Source organism: Formica exsecta, unplaced genomic scaffold, assembly GCF_003651465.1.
Source record: "Formica exsecta isolate Colony F162 unplaced genomic scaffold, ASM365146v1 scaffold26, whole genome shotgun sequence".
Taxonomy (NCBI): domain Eukaryota; kingdom Metazoa; phylum Arthropoda; class Insecta; order Hymenoptera; family Formicidae; genus Formica; species Formica exsecta.
The window spans coordinates 4,131,563-4,147,750 of NW_021849866.1; the positions used below are offsets into that span (position 1 = coordinate 4,131,563).

Below are 16,188 nucleotides of genomic sequence, written 5' to 3' on the forward strand. Positions count from 1 at the left end.
AAATTAATTATTTATAATTCACTGTCAAAATAATTTATATAATCATTTTTATTTTTTGTTTTAAATATTATTTTTTGCCTCTGATTATAAATAAGCAAATTTCCATCAATAGATCTATAAACACAAATAGATTCAGAAATCTAAAGCGGAAAAAATACACATAAGCTAGAATGTTGTTTGTGAAATTACTCATGATAATCTTTATATTATTATTTTTCTCAGTTAAAAGTTTCAAAGCGTTCTCGTTATTCTTGTTTGTTTATGATATTAATTTATTTATCAAGAACACGATACTTTCTGATTATAATGATCCTAATGAGCGATATATTATTATACCACAATTATTATACCACAAATGGTTATTGCTGCAACGGCGAAAAACAAGCAGCGCGGACATTATTAGTAACACGTCATTATTACCGCTATTAAGCACACTTTTTTGCGTTCCCTATAAGAGAGAAAGCACTCCGACCCAATTAGACGTCGCGATCTTCTTCGCTGACTCAGCTCGCCTCAGAGAGCAGAAATTTGCTGAAAGCCGAAGTCTAAAGCCGCACGGATATTACGTGTCATAGTTAGCCACTTTGCAGAGGAATGATTACCTTCTATCATCTCCCGTCTTTTTATGTCGAGTGTATCCTCGGGACACTCGAAGCTGAAAATCTCAGTTGTAAACTCAACCAACCGATAATTCGTCGTTAGAATATCAAGACATAGTTTCGCACTATTTCAAAATTATTCGTATTTTTTTCTTGAGGGTCGGATTGTGAACGTTTGATGCTATTACATGATCTAATTAAATCTTTAAATAACATCGTCAAATTAATGCATTGATGACGAATTTGGATTACAAACGATCGAATTTATAGTAAATGCTCTTTAAATTTAATATTCCATTAGAGTGTTTTATGTCCATTGGACACGTTAGATGCGGAATAAAATTTTTTTCATTGCATATAAATATATGTGAAGGATAAAGTGCGGTGAATTCAGGTTTGTTTTGCAATCGTAGCTATCTATCTATCTAAAGTTCATGTTCTCTTTTAATGTCGTCGCGGGTTATATATAGCATTTTAATTATATCCGGGATTAAAATTGATAGATGCCCTTATCAAGATAATGTCGACTACGAATTATATCGAAACACGCGCCCCCGCGGATTCGATACAAATCTTGATGATGAGATGGCCCGCGTTATAGCATTTAATGGAAAAGTCGATACCTGTTTCTGACATTATCAGCCCTGCTGGTTTTAATATCTCATGGCGAAATATTAGTGGAATGGGGGGGAAGCGGAGGACATAATAAAGAACGATGATGTTCGCGGTGAATTCACGAGGACATCATAAATTTACGGAGCCGCTCGTATGTCTTCGCTTTCGAGGCGACATCACTTGACGTTGTTTGGAAGGGTAGGGGGTGGTAAGTGCGGGGGTGGCACTGGCTATATTGCGGCTTCTAATTTCCACTGGCGACCTTGAGCAAAGAAATCGTAAATTTTCTCCCGTCGCGCCTACCACGCCCAGGTGCGCGTGGAGGAAACTAGGGGGATGATTCCTCCCCGAAAGCCGTTTCTCTCCCCCTCCGTTTTCGCGTCACGCAGCATTCGCGCGGTCATCGCGTTCGTCCTCGATATCGTCTCGAAAGTGATCGCGTAAATCTTCCCTTCGGGTTCTTCCATATTTTTTACCTCACCGACATAAATCGCTTTGCTTAATTTTAAAAATGTGTCATCGTTAAAAGTTTAGTTTTCAGAATACTTGTAACGTTACATAGCAGTTATCTGTAATTGTATTTGGGATCTAATTAAATTCCTTGCAAGGAAAACTCTCGAGAATCGCATCGCTTAACCCGGAAAGTGTCTCGCGAAAGACAAATTATTTTCAAGGGAAGTTTCTTTTCTTCCCTGAATACAAGAGTACATGAATCGATAAATAAAGAAAATGTAAATTAATAATTTGCTTAAATATTGTAATATTGTTTTGTGGTTTATAATATTTTGATATTTTTTTCAGTATTATTTTCTTTTCGAATAAAGTTTTTAAGAAAAATATATAGTATTTTAGTTTTAGCCAAAGATTTTTGAAAAGATTTATTTTTTTGCAATTGTTTAATTTCCAGTTTTATTAAAATTTAAAGATCGAAACATCGCGGTGTTTTAACCCAAATTCCGCCGTTGTTTCTCACGACAAATGCATTTCGCTTCGTGCGTAACTACGCAAATTTCGCAGGATTCCGGCACGACACGATACAACCCGTATTTTGCATACCGTTGTCGGGGAAAGTCCGCGACATACCCTGTAATCAGAACACTTTCGCTCCGCCAAGTCAAAGGCGATAAATATCTGAATGCAGCTGTGCAGCGCATCTCGCTTCAGTAACATGCACATTTATCTGCAATTTCATCAACATGTCCGTTTTTACCCTCGTGTGTGTCCCGGATTCTCCTTTCATCGACAAAACTGCAGTAACAGATCCGATTGAGTGAGAGAACTAGTCTTGCCATCTCTCAATCTTAATTGTCATCATATCACATGTTCATTTCTCATTCCGAGAATCGAAGATCGAATGAGAGATCGTCTTTTATACGTGATTGTTTTCAAATTATCGATACACTGCAATGACATTGTTCGACTCTTCTGTTGCAGAATGGACCATGAAGAAACGCGGTGCCGGCTGGTAGTGGACAAGCGATCGGCCACATCGCTTCCGCCACATCGTCGTCGGTCGTCGCTCGCGACGCGTTCCCGGTACGTCGTTCTCCAGACCCGAAACGAGCGGCAGGTGTCGTGCGTGGCAGCAGATACGAGCTTGACAGGTGCGATAATCGGGGGTGGCCCGGTCGTTGCCGCCGCCGGGCCGGCGATGCGACGATGAGCTCGCCGAGGGTGCTGCTACCCCTCCACACCCGACCAAAGGTGAGTTATTTTTTTATCAACTAACATAGCTCTTCTGGGCAATCATTCTCTTTTCCTCCAAAACTGAGATGGTTTTTTTATTTGCCGTGTAATCTCATGTATATTCTTTCTCACACACGCATATTTTCATTGGTATAAAAATGTATCCAAATATGAAAATCTCATATAATAATTATATACTATTTTAAAATTTTTTAAATATTACTAAAAGAACATTTTTTTCTTTTTATGCACAAATTCTATTTATGCACAGAGATATGTCTTATCACAATGAAATAAGTGTGCACACACACACACACAACGTTTTTAAATATATATAATTTTTATAGAAATCAAATTTACAAAATATTACAACTTTTAAAATATATATTTAATATGCCAACTAATTATAATATTGCAAGCAAATCAATATTAATTTTTAAGAATGCCAAATAAGAATGAAAGAACTAATCAATTTAATGATAAACTATAAATAATTTTCACACTCAACAAAAATTAAATAAATTTATTAATTTATTTTCTCGCTTTAAGATTATAAAATAAAAGAAAACAAAAAAAATTTATTCTATCTAAATGTATAAATAAAATACATTTGCACGAAAGATATGACTTCTTTCAAAATTTAAACTGAGCAATCCTAAAATATCATCGATATAACGTGTCTCATTGATCCATTTACTCTGTCAATTTTACGTAACGAGGAGAAAGTAACGGAAAACGTATAATCAATGCGAAAAGTGCCCGGGTACGAAGAAGCGGGACACGTTTTTGTATTTAAAGAGTGTAATATTGCGAAATGTTGCGCGACGAGATCTGAAGAACGCACTCTCGTCTACAAAGACAATAGGACATTGTTAACGTGAGTGGAAAGGCTCCTGGATATATTATACATAAGTGTTTCACTTTTGTGATCTCGCAGCCCCGCGTAGTAGCAAGGCCGGGTAGTCTCAGAAGCTGCAACAGCGAGGCCGAGCGACGAGGAGCGGCAGGCGGTTCAAGGCCGAAATTATCCGCGTGGCCATGGACCACGAGGCAAGAAACGGAACCGGCGGCAACGACAACGAGAAGCTCACCAATATCTACTTCATTGTCGGCGACCGCAGGGAGACGGCCACTTACAAGACGAACCAGGTCACGGACATGGAACTCAAGGGTGAGTGGAGGAACTTTTGTTACATCTCGCCGGCGATGAGCTTTCATTGACTTTACCGTTGTATTCGGCAAATTTTTTCGTTTATTTAACATCTTCAAGAAATATTTACTTATATAAATACATATAATGACAAAATATATTATGGTAAAAATCTCTCTTGGTGGTTTTTATAAAATTATTAAGTTTTAAATTTCAAGTACATTTATTGAGGATTTTATAAAATTATTTGGATTTATTTCATATGTATTTATATTTTTGATAAAATTATATGAAATCGCATTTTTTTTCATTCGTTAACATAGTCAGTGTTTCTAGGGTATTAAAGTTTTATAGAATTGTCGGATTTTAATTAATAATTAATTAAAAAATTTGGAAGGCGACTCGATTTGTTTTTATTTCTAATTGAAGTTTACATGAAAATATATATTGTTCTTATTATCTACATTATAAATCTATTTTGAAAGTTTCATTATAGTTAAAAGTCGGTGGATTTAATTGCGATTATACAATAAGATTCTATGCCGATACAAAAATATTCAATTTATCAGCTAATCCGACTGACTCGCAAAGGGAAAAGGGTATTTTCGTGAAGTCAGCCGTTTATTCATCTCTCTTGAAGGGGGAAGATATTTTATCCGGAGGCTCGGGCCTCGTGTATTACCTTTCTCTATCCTTCTTTTCTGAAACTTTTTATTCGAGCTTACGCCAAGAGTGTGTATTACTTCGCGGATGAAAAGATCGAGGCAAGAATATTCGAGGATTTAATCACTTATCGATCCTTATCGATCGCGACCGTCCAGCCAATCCCGCGGCCGAGATATTCACTTTACCGCCTTCGCCTTCGATATGAGAGCCTCCCTTTCGAAGCACTACCGAAATTATGTTTGCACACACTTCACCTTCGTTGCCGTGACCTATCGACCGGACCTCGCCGTTGCTATCATCGGCTCGCTCGAGTGGTTGGCCGATGGACGTCCTTTTAGATCCCCGCTCCTTTCGGTCTGACGGTGAAAATAGCGCGAAAACGCACTTGTGCGTGAACTCGCACTCGTTCAACCGACTCCTTCAACCCTTTGACGGTTGGTACAATTATCTCGCGAGGGAATTGACGATGCGTACAGAAGCAGCTGGATTGCAAACTTTGCTATTGAAAGGCTTTTCGTGCCTATTTTCCGTTTGTTTCTCCGTATTTCGCCCGATTTTCCTCTCTTTTTCATCCGTATTTTCCCCTTTTCTCTTTGTTCGGTTAATTCTACTCGTAATTTTTCGCCACTTTTTTATCGCGTTTTTCAGCGTACCGTATTTTATTATACTTCAGGCGCTACTAGTGCAACGGTATATGTGTATATGTGTGCGCGGTATACTTTTCATAATTGTAGTTTTATTATATCTTTTATATCGTTGCTGCCATGCGTATCAAAATTTCACGTACATTTAACGGTATAATGGATTTTTCTCGTTTAGCGTTTGCGTAATTCAAAACATTGTTTCGTTAATTTTTTTCATATGTATTTCTTTATTTTATTTTATTTTATTTACATACGTATATATCAAAAGTTTCAACAGTCTTTTAACGATGCATTCTTAATCAATTATTTTTAATAATTTTCTTTGATGCAATTTATGTTGTAATAACGTTCGATATTTTCGCAGAAAATATTAAGTAGTTCAATCAACTAGTTTGTTTAACAATACTAATTTGATTAATGAAACCTATCTTGAATTAATTTATATATTAATTATCAAAAGAAAAACCTTGATAATTGATACAAATATAGATTATAAATGTAGTCGCTGATTGTGTTTTCGTTGAAAATCATTCGTTAGGAATGGAATACTTCAATTTTCGAAATGTCGGTCGCTAATTGTCCGCGCGTGTTTAATGCTAATATTATCCGGTAATTACCGTGGCAAAATATATGATTACGATCGATGGGCTGTGTTATTAAACGAGTTCGACGATGTATTATTTGTATGCTAGGTCGCGTCGTTACGTAATTAAAATTCTAATACGTTTACCACGTACAATCTTGTATACGATCTTGTGTACGTCAGTTAAGGGAAAACGGCTTTGTCAGCATTGATGATACAGCGGTTGTACACGATGGATACAAAGTCATGCTACAACGCGGACAAGTCTCGTCAAACGGAGCCTTATTGTGTAGCATGATCTCCGATCTGTCACGTCGTCCTAAAGCCATGCTCCCCGATCTGTTCAACTTCCCCGTTTGACACTCGACAAGATTGCACGTCGAGTTAAACCGCTATTTTCCGCGTTCAATGTTTTATTTCGTAACTTAAAGATGAAGAATATGCGATATTTATGCGGTTCTTATGCAAATCCTGATCGTCATTTGCCAGAAATGACAATTCTCTGCATTACGGGAATATCAAAAGTCATCAAAAAGAAACGTGTTCTTTCAATGACAATTAATACTTTTGATTATAATATTTTTCTCGTGAAACTTACGGATTACTTTTATTGTGGTGAGATGGGAATTGAGGTTATTGTCAGAAATGCAGCAAGTATTAAATTTGTTAAATAATTATTAAATAAATATAATATTTCGCAAATGGATTACGCAAATATTAAAAGTCATACTCTGAGAAAAGAAATGATTGTATCAATTTGAAGCATGTATTTTTTCTACTGAGATTTTTAATTGAAATCAGGAATCTTGAGATTGCCATGTTTGCCGATCTTAAGAGCATCACGTCGCTTTAATTACTTTCAATAGCATCGTGTTTCTCCCAAGACTATTACGTGCCATCGGTATTATGAGCGTTTATTATGGTTCCCACATACTTCGACTATGGTCTGTTGTTCGTCCTCGTTCCCTTATCGCTTCCACTTAAGTAAAAAGCTTTTTAACGAGGTCGACTCCGCGAAAAATATGCCGCGAGGATGTGCCACGCAATCAATCAATATCAAAAGCCCGCGTGAAGCAGAATCGAATCCTTCTCTCGACTTTTCACGGGGAACGAGAATTTCTCGAAGCGTTGCGCGAAAACGCGTTTCTCCCTGGAGATGAGAGAGAGGGAGAGAAAATGAGATTTCTCCGATAATTATTCATCGGGCTAGGCAGATAGAGCTTCTCGAGAAAAGAACGACGCGTGCGAAGGTACATATCTGTAATGAAAATAAAGAAAATTTTTCTTTTGGTTGTGCTTTTTATTCTCCTTCAGGCGAAAACGCGTCGAGTTTGTTCTTTTTCATCGAAGTCGTGCAATTTCCCGACGAGCTATTAAAGCGGAACTGACCGAACTGGAAAATCGAATGCCCAACGACTGGGTGCAGCTCTAAACGTCTCGCTCGCGCGGATGTTTTAGATGGCGAGCGTCCGTTGTTCGATACATGAACGATCGCGTTTTTATCCGTTTTATCGATCATAAGCGAAATAACGTGGTTCTCGCGAACGTATCTGTATTCTTTTTCTGAAAAGAAAAAATATAAGTGGAGAAAAAATAAAGCGCGAACAGCGGATTGGAGATGTTCAAATAATTAGGAGAAGTGATGATTTTTCGTTATTTATAAGAGAAATTCTCTTTTCGAATTATTCTTCTGTCCCAAACGATCGTATCGCTTTAATTAATTAATATAATTAAATCGAAACGACAAAGAGATCACTTTTTTATCTTATACTAGTCTACATCTTTTATCTTTCATTTTCTTCTTTTTATGAAAAAGAAATAAAAACTATTAATTTTGTTAATTGTGTAAACGATAAAACAAAAGTTGGTTGATATATATAAAAGGGGGCATCTATATAAAAGGTGCTTTATGTTTTGTCGCGGGAGCTTAATGAAAATAATAAATGTACATATACTTTTTTTATTTTACCGCTACAACTTTTATTACGAAAGAACCAACGACGTTTTCTTTCGTGCTTATATACTTTTTCTTCTGCAATGCTTCTAGCAATTATACACTGCATATTGCGCTGGAGAAATGGTGTTTTTATTGTCAAGCGTTAGCTTTTTATCAGCCTTTATAGAACTTCGCAATGCGTACCCATCCTTTCTCGTTATAATAATCAATCTGTCTTACGTCATTTCTTTTGATGTGTTTGCCGGCCATTGTAAAACTTACCGGGATCCAGCGAGCTTTTGTCATCGTCTCATCTCATTATCCGTGACAAGAAATTAATATCGGATACCGTCATTATACTCTCGTCTTACAGTAGGATTGTTGGTGCGATGTAAAAATCGACATTGCTCCGCGAGTGATGCGAATAATCTCGAAATTGCACCCGGCTATAATTCTCGTTATTCTCATAGATAATAATTTAATGTACTCTTATTTCTTGTGCAACACGAACAACATATTTTGCGCGACCCCGAGAGATTTTTTCTTTGTTTTTTTGTTTTTGTTTTTAACGTAACAGAGCAGCGCAACTTTCAATTTTTCACTTTAGATATTGCAATCACGTTTTCAGATCGGAGAGAGATGTATTGGATTTTGCTGAAAAGCTATTTTTCAGTTTTATGCCCCTTTTCCGCGAAGCTCTCGGCAGAACGTAACGAGACGCATTTACGCATTTACGTAATGCAATGCACGGCCTCTACAGGCATAAATATCGATTGGTGGGCCGAGGCGAGGCTCTAACGTGCCTGTGACCCCACCTGCCATCCAATCAAGTCGTGTCTCGAACATCCCTTACATGCTCTATTATCGGACAAATTGTGCAATTGATATATTCAATATTCTGTGCGAAATAATTTTTCTTTTATTTCTAAACAATATATATTGCAGAAACAAAAAAAAATAACGTGTTTGAATGAATATAATGCTTCAAAGATTATTTTCAATCAGATTTCGTATATAATTAAGAGAGTCAATTAAATTATAAAAATAGAAATGAGAGGTGGAAATAATCGTAAGAAAGTTTACTCGCATATTAGAGATGCAAGAAAAATATCCGAAGAATATGCAAAATGAATATTTTTTGCATTCATATTTGCTTCGCATCTCCGTTTCGCGAATAACGATGTTGAACCCATGAATATAATTTTTATCGAATACGGTCTATCTCGATTGTTTTAACGATGCTGCTTTAGAAGGAAGGTTTACGGCAACATTAAAGTCTTAAGAATATAACGGCTACATTATATTACACGATTTATTCCGTTTTGACGGCCATTCTCTTTGAATTGGTTTCAAATTCAATTGCTTTTATCATGACGTTGCTGAGATCTTCAAAGATTCTTTTCTTCCGACGTTCTTCTTTTCGACGGAAACGGACTCCGTCTCTGTGCGAATAGAAGAAACGTTCTTTCGCCGACATATTCGCCTCGACGTATTATCGCAGACCGGACTCGCCTGGTACATAAATAAAATTACGTAGCTTAATTATGACGAAGGGTGGAATGAAAAATTAGAGGTGGAATGAAAAATCGCCGTATTTGAGCTACAGTGAAATACCTAGGAAAATAGAGTTAAACGGAAGCTAATATTTATGTATTTTATTTTTCGTTAATTTATAATTAATAATTCATATTCATTAAGATTATAGAATACATTTTCGAAAATTATATCCATATTTTAATGATCTTTATATGTGTTGGTGAAACTATACTAAATAATTTCAAATTTGTATACTGTTAATTGAAATTGTTTACTGGAACGCTAAAGTAATTAATCAACTAAATTTTATGCGCGAACACGATAATTATTTATGATATACGACTAAGTTTTTATACGAATCTTATACGATATATACCTCGGACGCACGATTAAGTTTTAGAAAAATTACTCTCTATTTTGAAATAAGATTATTTCTTTCATCATGTATAAATTCATTAGTTTTATCATCGAAAATACGTAGACATTGTCGCGTTTTATTCGCGAGAATTTTCCGCCTGTCGAGTCTCGTCGCCGGAATGAAGTTCGGACGAAGTCCCGGAAATCGAGTGCCGCGGAATTATCGGTGGCGGAACCGCTTCCGGGATTCGCTTCCGGAATGCACGGGATGGAACGCAGATTCGCCGCGCGGCACGACACTCATTTGCAGGAATCGTCCCCGCAATCGGGCACGTTTGAAATTCAATTTCTCGCCGTTGAAAGTTACGTTTATCTCTCGTGAATGAAGAAGTCACGCGCGAACAGGCAGAAACAATATTGCGTCGCATTTATTTGTTTATCTCTCTCTCTTTCTCTCTCGTGTCACATTTGGTTGCGACGCTATTATTTTAGTAAAGATTGAAACTTTATCGCAGCCAACAAAATGTTTATATTTTGGCGCTTATTAAGTCTTTTATTTGCATAATTGATACTTTTAATTTGAATATATCATTGTAGATAATTAAAATCGTTTTGATATCGTCTGTCTAAATATGAATAAAGAGTACAAGATTTTATTTTTATAAAATGTAGATAATTTTTGTATGTTATTATATATATTTCAACAACGGATTATTTTTTAAGATATTCTATTTTTTCAATATATATTTTGTGATAACCATTAAAAAGATGTGTCAAACAAAATTCTTGAAGACTAAATTTAAATTAGAAAAATATATATTATTAATATTCCAAATCTGTGAATAAACTTTTGCTTTAAAAAATTACGCTTTTTATGAAAATATTTCATATATTACACTATATTTACACGAAAAATCTTTTTTCTGGCTATTTCACGAATTCTGCCATATCTTGTGAAATAAATAATTGCGTTTTCAACTTTAAGATAGTGATAAAAGAGTTTTCCGAGAAAATTCGACAGATTTCTAAAAAAAGCATCGGATAAATAATATTGTCGCGGACTTCTGATTTTATCGAACGCAACGGTATATCCGTACGATGTCAGTAACATCTCGAACGAATGCCTTCCGACGGCGATAGCGCGTTCTACACCTCGCCCCAATGATATTGGCCTCAACAAAATAATGAATAAATTGAGCGTGGGTCACAATAAAAATATAATCGTCCGCCGTACGTTTATGATTCACGATTCATTATCCTATTACTGCCAATCGACGGTCAGAAGATAGCTTCTCCCCTTCTCCCACGTCGTTTCACCCTTTTGTTTTTGTATGCTTTATTTCACTGCGTATCGTGCGAATCTAACAGCATTTCGTTGCGTATAAACTGGTCGCAAGACCCAATGGTTTTGGACCCTATGTTCTGTAACGAGATTCGTACGTTTTCGAGTTGTCGCCAAATCACGTAAATTCGGGCGTAATGGAAGAAATGGTTCCGATTATTTTTCATAAGAAAGAATTTGTTAATTTGACGAAGAAGCACGTAATTAAAGCAATGATAAGAACTCATTAATGCAGATTTCTCGAGCTTTCCATAGCTAATTTTATTTTATCGACAATACATAGGAATTTTATAAAGCATATATGAAGTTTTCGACATGCGTAAATAAAAGAGATAATTTGCGGAACTTTTAATTCGAAAATCACTACTTCATTTCGATGCACTTATCGGAGAATTTGATTATACTACAAACTTTCACAAACGAACATTTAATTCAGTTGTTAATCAAACCGCGAAATTTGCCCGACGAAAAAATATACAGATATATTTAAATTGTAAATCACACGCATGTGATTTTTCGCGAATAAATTTTTGTCGGAATTTTTTAGGTACGCGTTCTCCATGATGAATAGTAATATCACTGAGGTATTATCTATATGTAATTACTACGTTAATTAAGTTAATTATGACAATGCTCAAAAATTTCTCCTCGTCTCTCTATCTCAGAAAAACTGTATAAAAATTGATGTCATCACTATCATGTTTACTATCAAAAAAAGAGATATGTTTGCTTTAACCTTTGGATTAAATCAAGCTTGAAATAAATCTTTAATTCATATTGTCAAGCAATAGATTTCTTTTCACAGGAGTATATGTATATATGTATATGTATATAAAACAACAAAAATGCAAATTATCTCTATTTTACATGCCGAAACTGACATTAATAATGAATTATGCGATTTGCGGATTTTATGAAGGATGCGTATGAATTTTTTTATTTTTAAATTGGAATATTTTACACGATGACATTTATCATCAAAGAGCGAATTGTATCTCTATGAAATGTTCTCTCTCTTCCCTACTCGATCTATTTTATATTTTATAATTTATATTACTTTTTCAATTCGGTATATATTAATATTTTTACATAGAAAACCTCTTCGGCTTAAATCTATCGACACTACATATATATTATTGGATTTAATTACGATTCGTGATTCGGGAATGGCCAATCGTCGTCGCTTCGAATTATCAGAAAATGGTTAAAGCTCTTTAAACCGTCGATCGCATGGAGATCGCTTCTTGAAGTTGATTGGCAGAGCATCTGCTGACAAACGATTGCGCATTCGATAAAAATCTGCTCGTGAATTCTTATAAATGGTCAACCAGCCCTCTGCGATCTCTCTCTCTCTCTCTCTCTTCTTTCTCTCCTGCGACCTTTACACTACGTTCAGCAAGTCTAATTTAAGACACATCCGTTCAACCTTTCGACGCTTGAGGTTGCCTCGCGATTTGCACTCTAAGCGGCTTGAATTTCTCTAACTATCTCTTATAGACGAGAATGATACAGAGACTTTCCGAGAGTTCCAGAAATATCTATTATCGCTTAGGAAATATCGATGCACCTGAAGAATTAACCTTTATGCAAGAAAAAAACATGTATATTAGACTCTTTATAAAATATTTTAATAATAATTATATCTTTTTCTAGAGTTTAATTCTTATATTCACGACTTTATAACGTTTTCGATCTTATAAAAATCATATGCACACACACTCGTACAATAATATATTGATAACGTGCTTCTTTCATAATAAAATAATACGCTGTGCATTTGTATCTGTAAAATATATAGTTTATCAAAGTACGTACTTATGTTTTTAAATGTCATTGCCAAGATTATTATGGATTATTACGGATTCGGTTTAGTTGCGAACGTACGCAAGAAAGAATTCAGTTTTTCCTCAGTTTTACGACGCAGGCAAATCTGCGATAAGTTTCCGCAAGTAAAAGCTCCCGCTTTACTTATTCACGTAATCCGGGCACGTTTGCGGGCCCTCATCGAGACGGATATTTCACAGGAGAGTGAGAGAACTTATTCGAGATATCTCTGCTTAAGCGAAGTAAAGTACTCGACGAATTCCAGAATCGTGATGAAGGGCTTAATCCTGGCTTTTTGTATTATACGATTCGCGTCACGCACTTTTGAAAATGAAAATTGTTGCGTGAAAATTGTCACAGAAGGGTTAAGTATTTTATTAGCAGTATTATTTTATAATATCTGATATATTTCAACGTTCTCTTCAGAGCAACGATATGTTTTTTTAACAAAGGCTGTATTGGTTTTCCTGCAATAAAAGAAATGCGGTATTTACGAAAAAAATATGCTGCGGTAACCCGATTAAAGCGTCATAGGAGCAATAGTGACCAATAAACACTTGATACAAACGGATCGATATCTCGTTCTGTCGCGTATTTTCCCCTTGAAAAGGGAGAGTAGAGAAAAAAATGCGCGACATATATTCGGTTTCGCCCTGTTTGTCCGATCTCGGCTCGACCCTTCTTTTTTTCCTTCACCGCAGAGATATGTCCATGACCAGCGCTTTTTATTCTCTCCATTTATTGTCGAATGTCACTCACCCATCCCGCTCATGACTTTCGACATTATATGTGAGAAAACTCGCGACACTTCGCGATATATTCTCGCCAGAAAGGTAAAAAAAAAATGGAAGAATAGCCAGGACTTTGGCTTTTTCAGCGACGAATATTTTTTTTCCCCAATCAATGTTTGCTTGACTATATTGGGCCGACTGAGGTTTGAGTAATGGCCATTCGTTTCACTTCCAAATCACCAGTTCTATGATCAATGACTCGATATTGTTCAGCTTTGTGCGAAATGCGGATTTTCAGCTTTGTTAAGTAAACCCGAATTCCGAACGCGTTTGAATGTTCGAAGATTGTGTGTCATTAAAATCCGGTTTTGAATAGTACATCGCGTATATTGGAATAGTTTAGGTCTTTTTGTACAAGCCCTCTCTCCCCTCTCAGGCTCTTTTAATAATTCGTTGTATAATAGAGATGGAATAGCGTACATAATTTGAAAATTATCTACGCTATTTCTATTATACATTGAAATGTGAAAGAGACAAAAAGATATTTGCTCGAAAATTTTGATATTGATGACTGAATTATGTTATCATTGAAAGTTAAATTTATACGCGTCAATATTCTATAAATCGTAGAATAGTATAGTACCAAATCTAAAAAAAAACATTGAATATTTTGCGTCAGCAATCTCTCTTGTATTGGAATTTATTTGACGAGTAACATTATTTACAGGCCGATTTTTTGCCCCTTTTCACGCGTGGGGGAGATCGCCTTCCTCTTCGAACGCGAAGTACATTACCATGTAAATCATAACTATCGGGGGATGAAGTTGCGAAAGCGGGGGCGGGAGATGAGAAAGGGGTTCGTTTAGACCGGTCGGGTCGGCGCCACACAAGACGGGCGAAAATTCGACGGTTCGCTCGTAAAGCAGTTAAGTGCCATGAAAAAAGCGAGCGCGCGTGTGCACACGATCGTTCTGTAATCGCGTTCGTTGTACTTAGGGTGTTCGAGCGTTTTTACGACGAAACGAATCACCGACCGGGAGGCCAACGCGAGTATTATGGGGGATCAGAGAAGGGAAACGCGTGATTGAGCGGACAACGAATTATTTAGGCGAATCTACTTGCATCGGTAAAATTTAATCATTTTCTTTGTCTCGTATTGTTCGATTATATCGATATTAAATAAAGAGAGATTAAAAAACTAGAATCGCTTTTTTCGCAATACATGATATTACATGTTATATCAAAATAGAATGGAATCACGATTCTCTCTCTGTCTCTTTTTTTTATACGCGAAATATAGATATTTGTTTTTATGTTATGGTATATTGTGTAGTAAAAGTTTGTATTGTATTTATTACAGTAGTTAAATTCGTTGCAGAGACTAAACAAACTTTTATCATGAAAATACATGTATCGAGCGAATATTATTATTCTCGCTGTTTAAATATATAAATATGAAAATTATATTATTTTATTGTAATATTGCTGCATTTTTTACGATGCATAGTTAAAAAAAATAACAATTTTATTCTGCGCAAAATTCTTTCACGAATGAATTTCATTCATAAAGATTGTTTCGAAAATGTACTTACAAATCTTGAAAAAGCTATTCTTAATATATAATATAAAAAATTACTACGGATATTAATATAAATTAAATTAATCTCTAATATTAATTAAATTAAATATCTAAACTTAGGTTATATAAAAAATCTTTACGCATTCTTATACATCAGCCGAAAATTTAATGTGTTTACTGTGCAATATGTGAAATCGGAAACGTCGCGATTGCCGGCTCCGGAGTGAAATTCATTTTATTTATTTTTTAAGAATCTTTTTAATTAAAACTGCATTGGAGTAGGAGGGGAGGCAAATTCCATCAACACGTGCCATACGATTAAAAAAAAAAAAGGGAAGAGATTTTTCTAGCGGGCAATCGCGTGTGCGAATGATATTTACAATGAATTTCGTTGCGCTTTCGATCCATTTTGAATGTTGCTCTCACTGTCGTCTGGACCGATGGTGCAAACAATCGTTTCAGATTCAATTAGCGTCTCGAATTCACGCGTGGGCGTGGTGGACACGCGCTGCATTCGCGCTAGGCGTTCCAGCATTTCTCGTACCCGCGGCTATAATTCCATGAATCGAACGCAGCTCGGTTGGTGGCTTGGAAAGGTTACGATTATTAACAAGATATTACCGAGATATTTTCTGCATCTGCATATATTTATCAACGCTGCAGTGAAAACGTTACTTTATAAAATTTTGCGATATATTTCCTTTTATCTTTTAATTTCTGAAAAAAATATTCCGATGCTATTAAAGAGAGCATTAAACGATTACTATTATTATTTTTCAGAAGGCAAAATAACACATTTAAATTAAAAATAAAACTATTGCGTAAGTTATTTTCTTTTTTAGATTAAAAATGATTAATGTGAAATGTTTATATGTGTTAATTAAAATCCCCTATATTTAAAATATTTTATTAATTTTAGAATATATATATATTTAATATT

At 35.5% G+C, this 16,188-nt stretch overlaps 1 protein-coding gene across 1 annotated transcript in view; it reads left to right on the plus strand.

Moving 5' to 3' along the window:
* The window catches only part of LOC115236692, an 81,506-nt gene that overhangs the window by 40,124 nt on the left and 25,194 nt on the right, over positions 1-16,188 (plus strand). The window contains 2 exon segments of the mRNA XM_029809298.1: positions 2,649-2,918; positions 3,838-4,071. Of these exon segments, the coding sequence (XP_029665158.1) occupies positions 3,939-4,071 (133 nt within the window). The 5' untranslated portion in view covers positions 2,649-2,918; positions 3,838-3,938.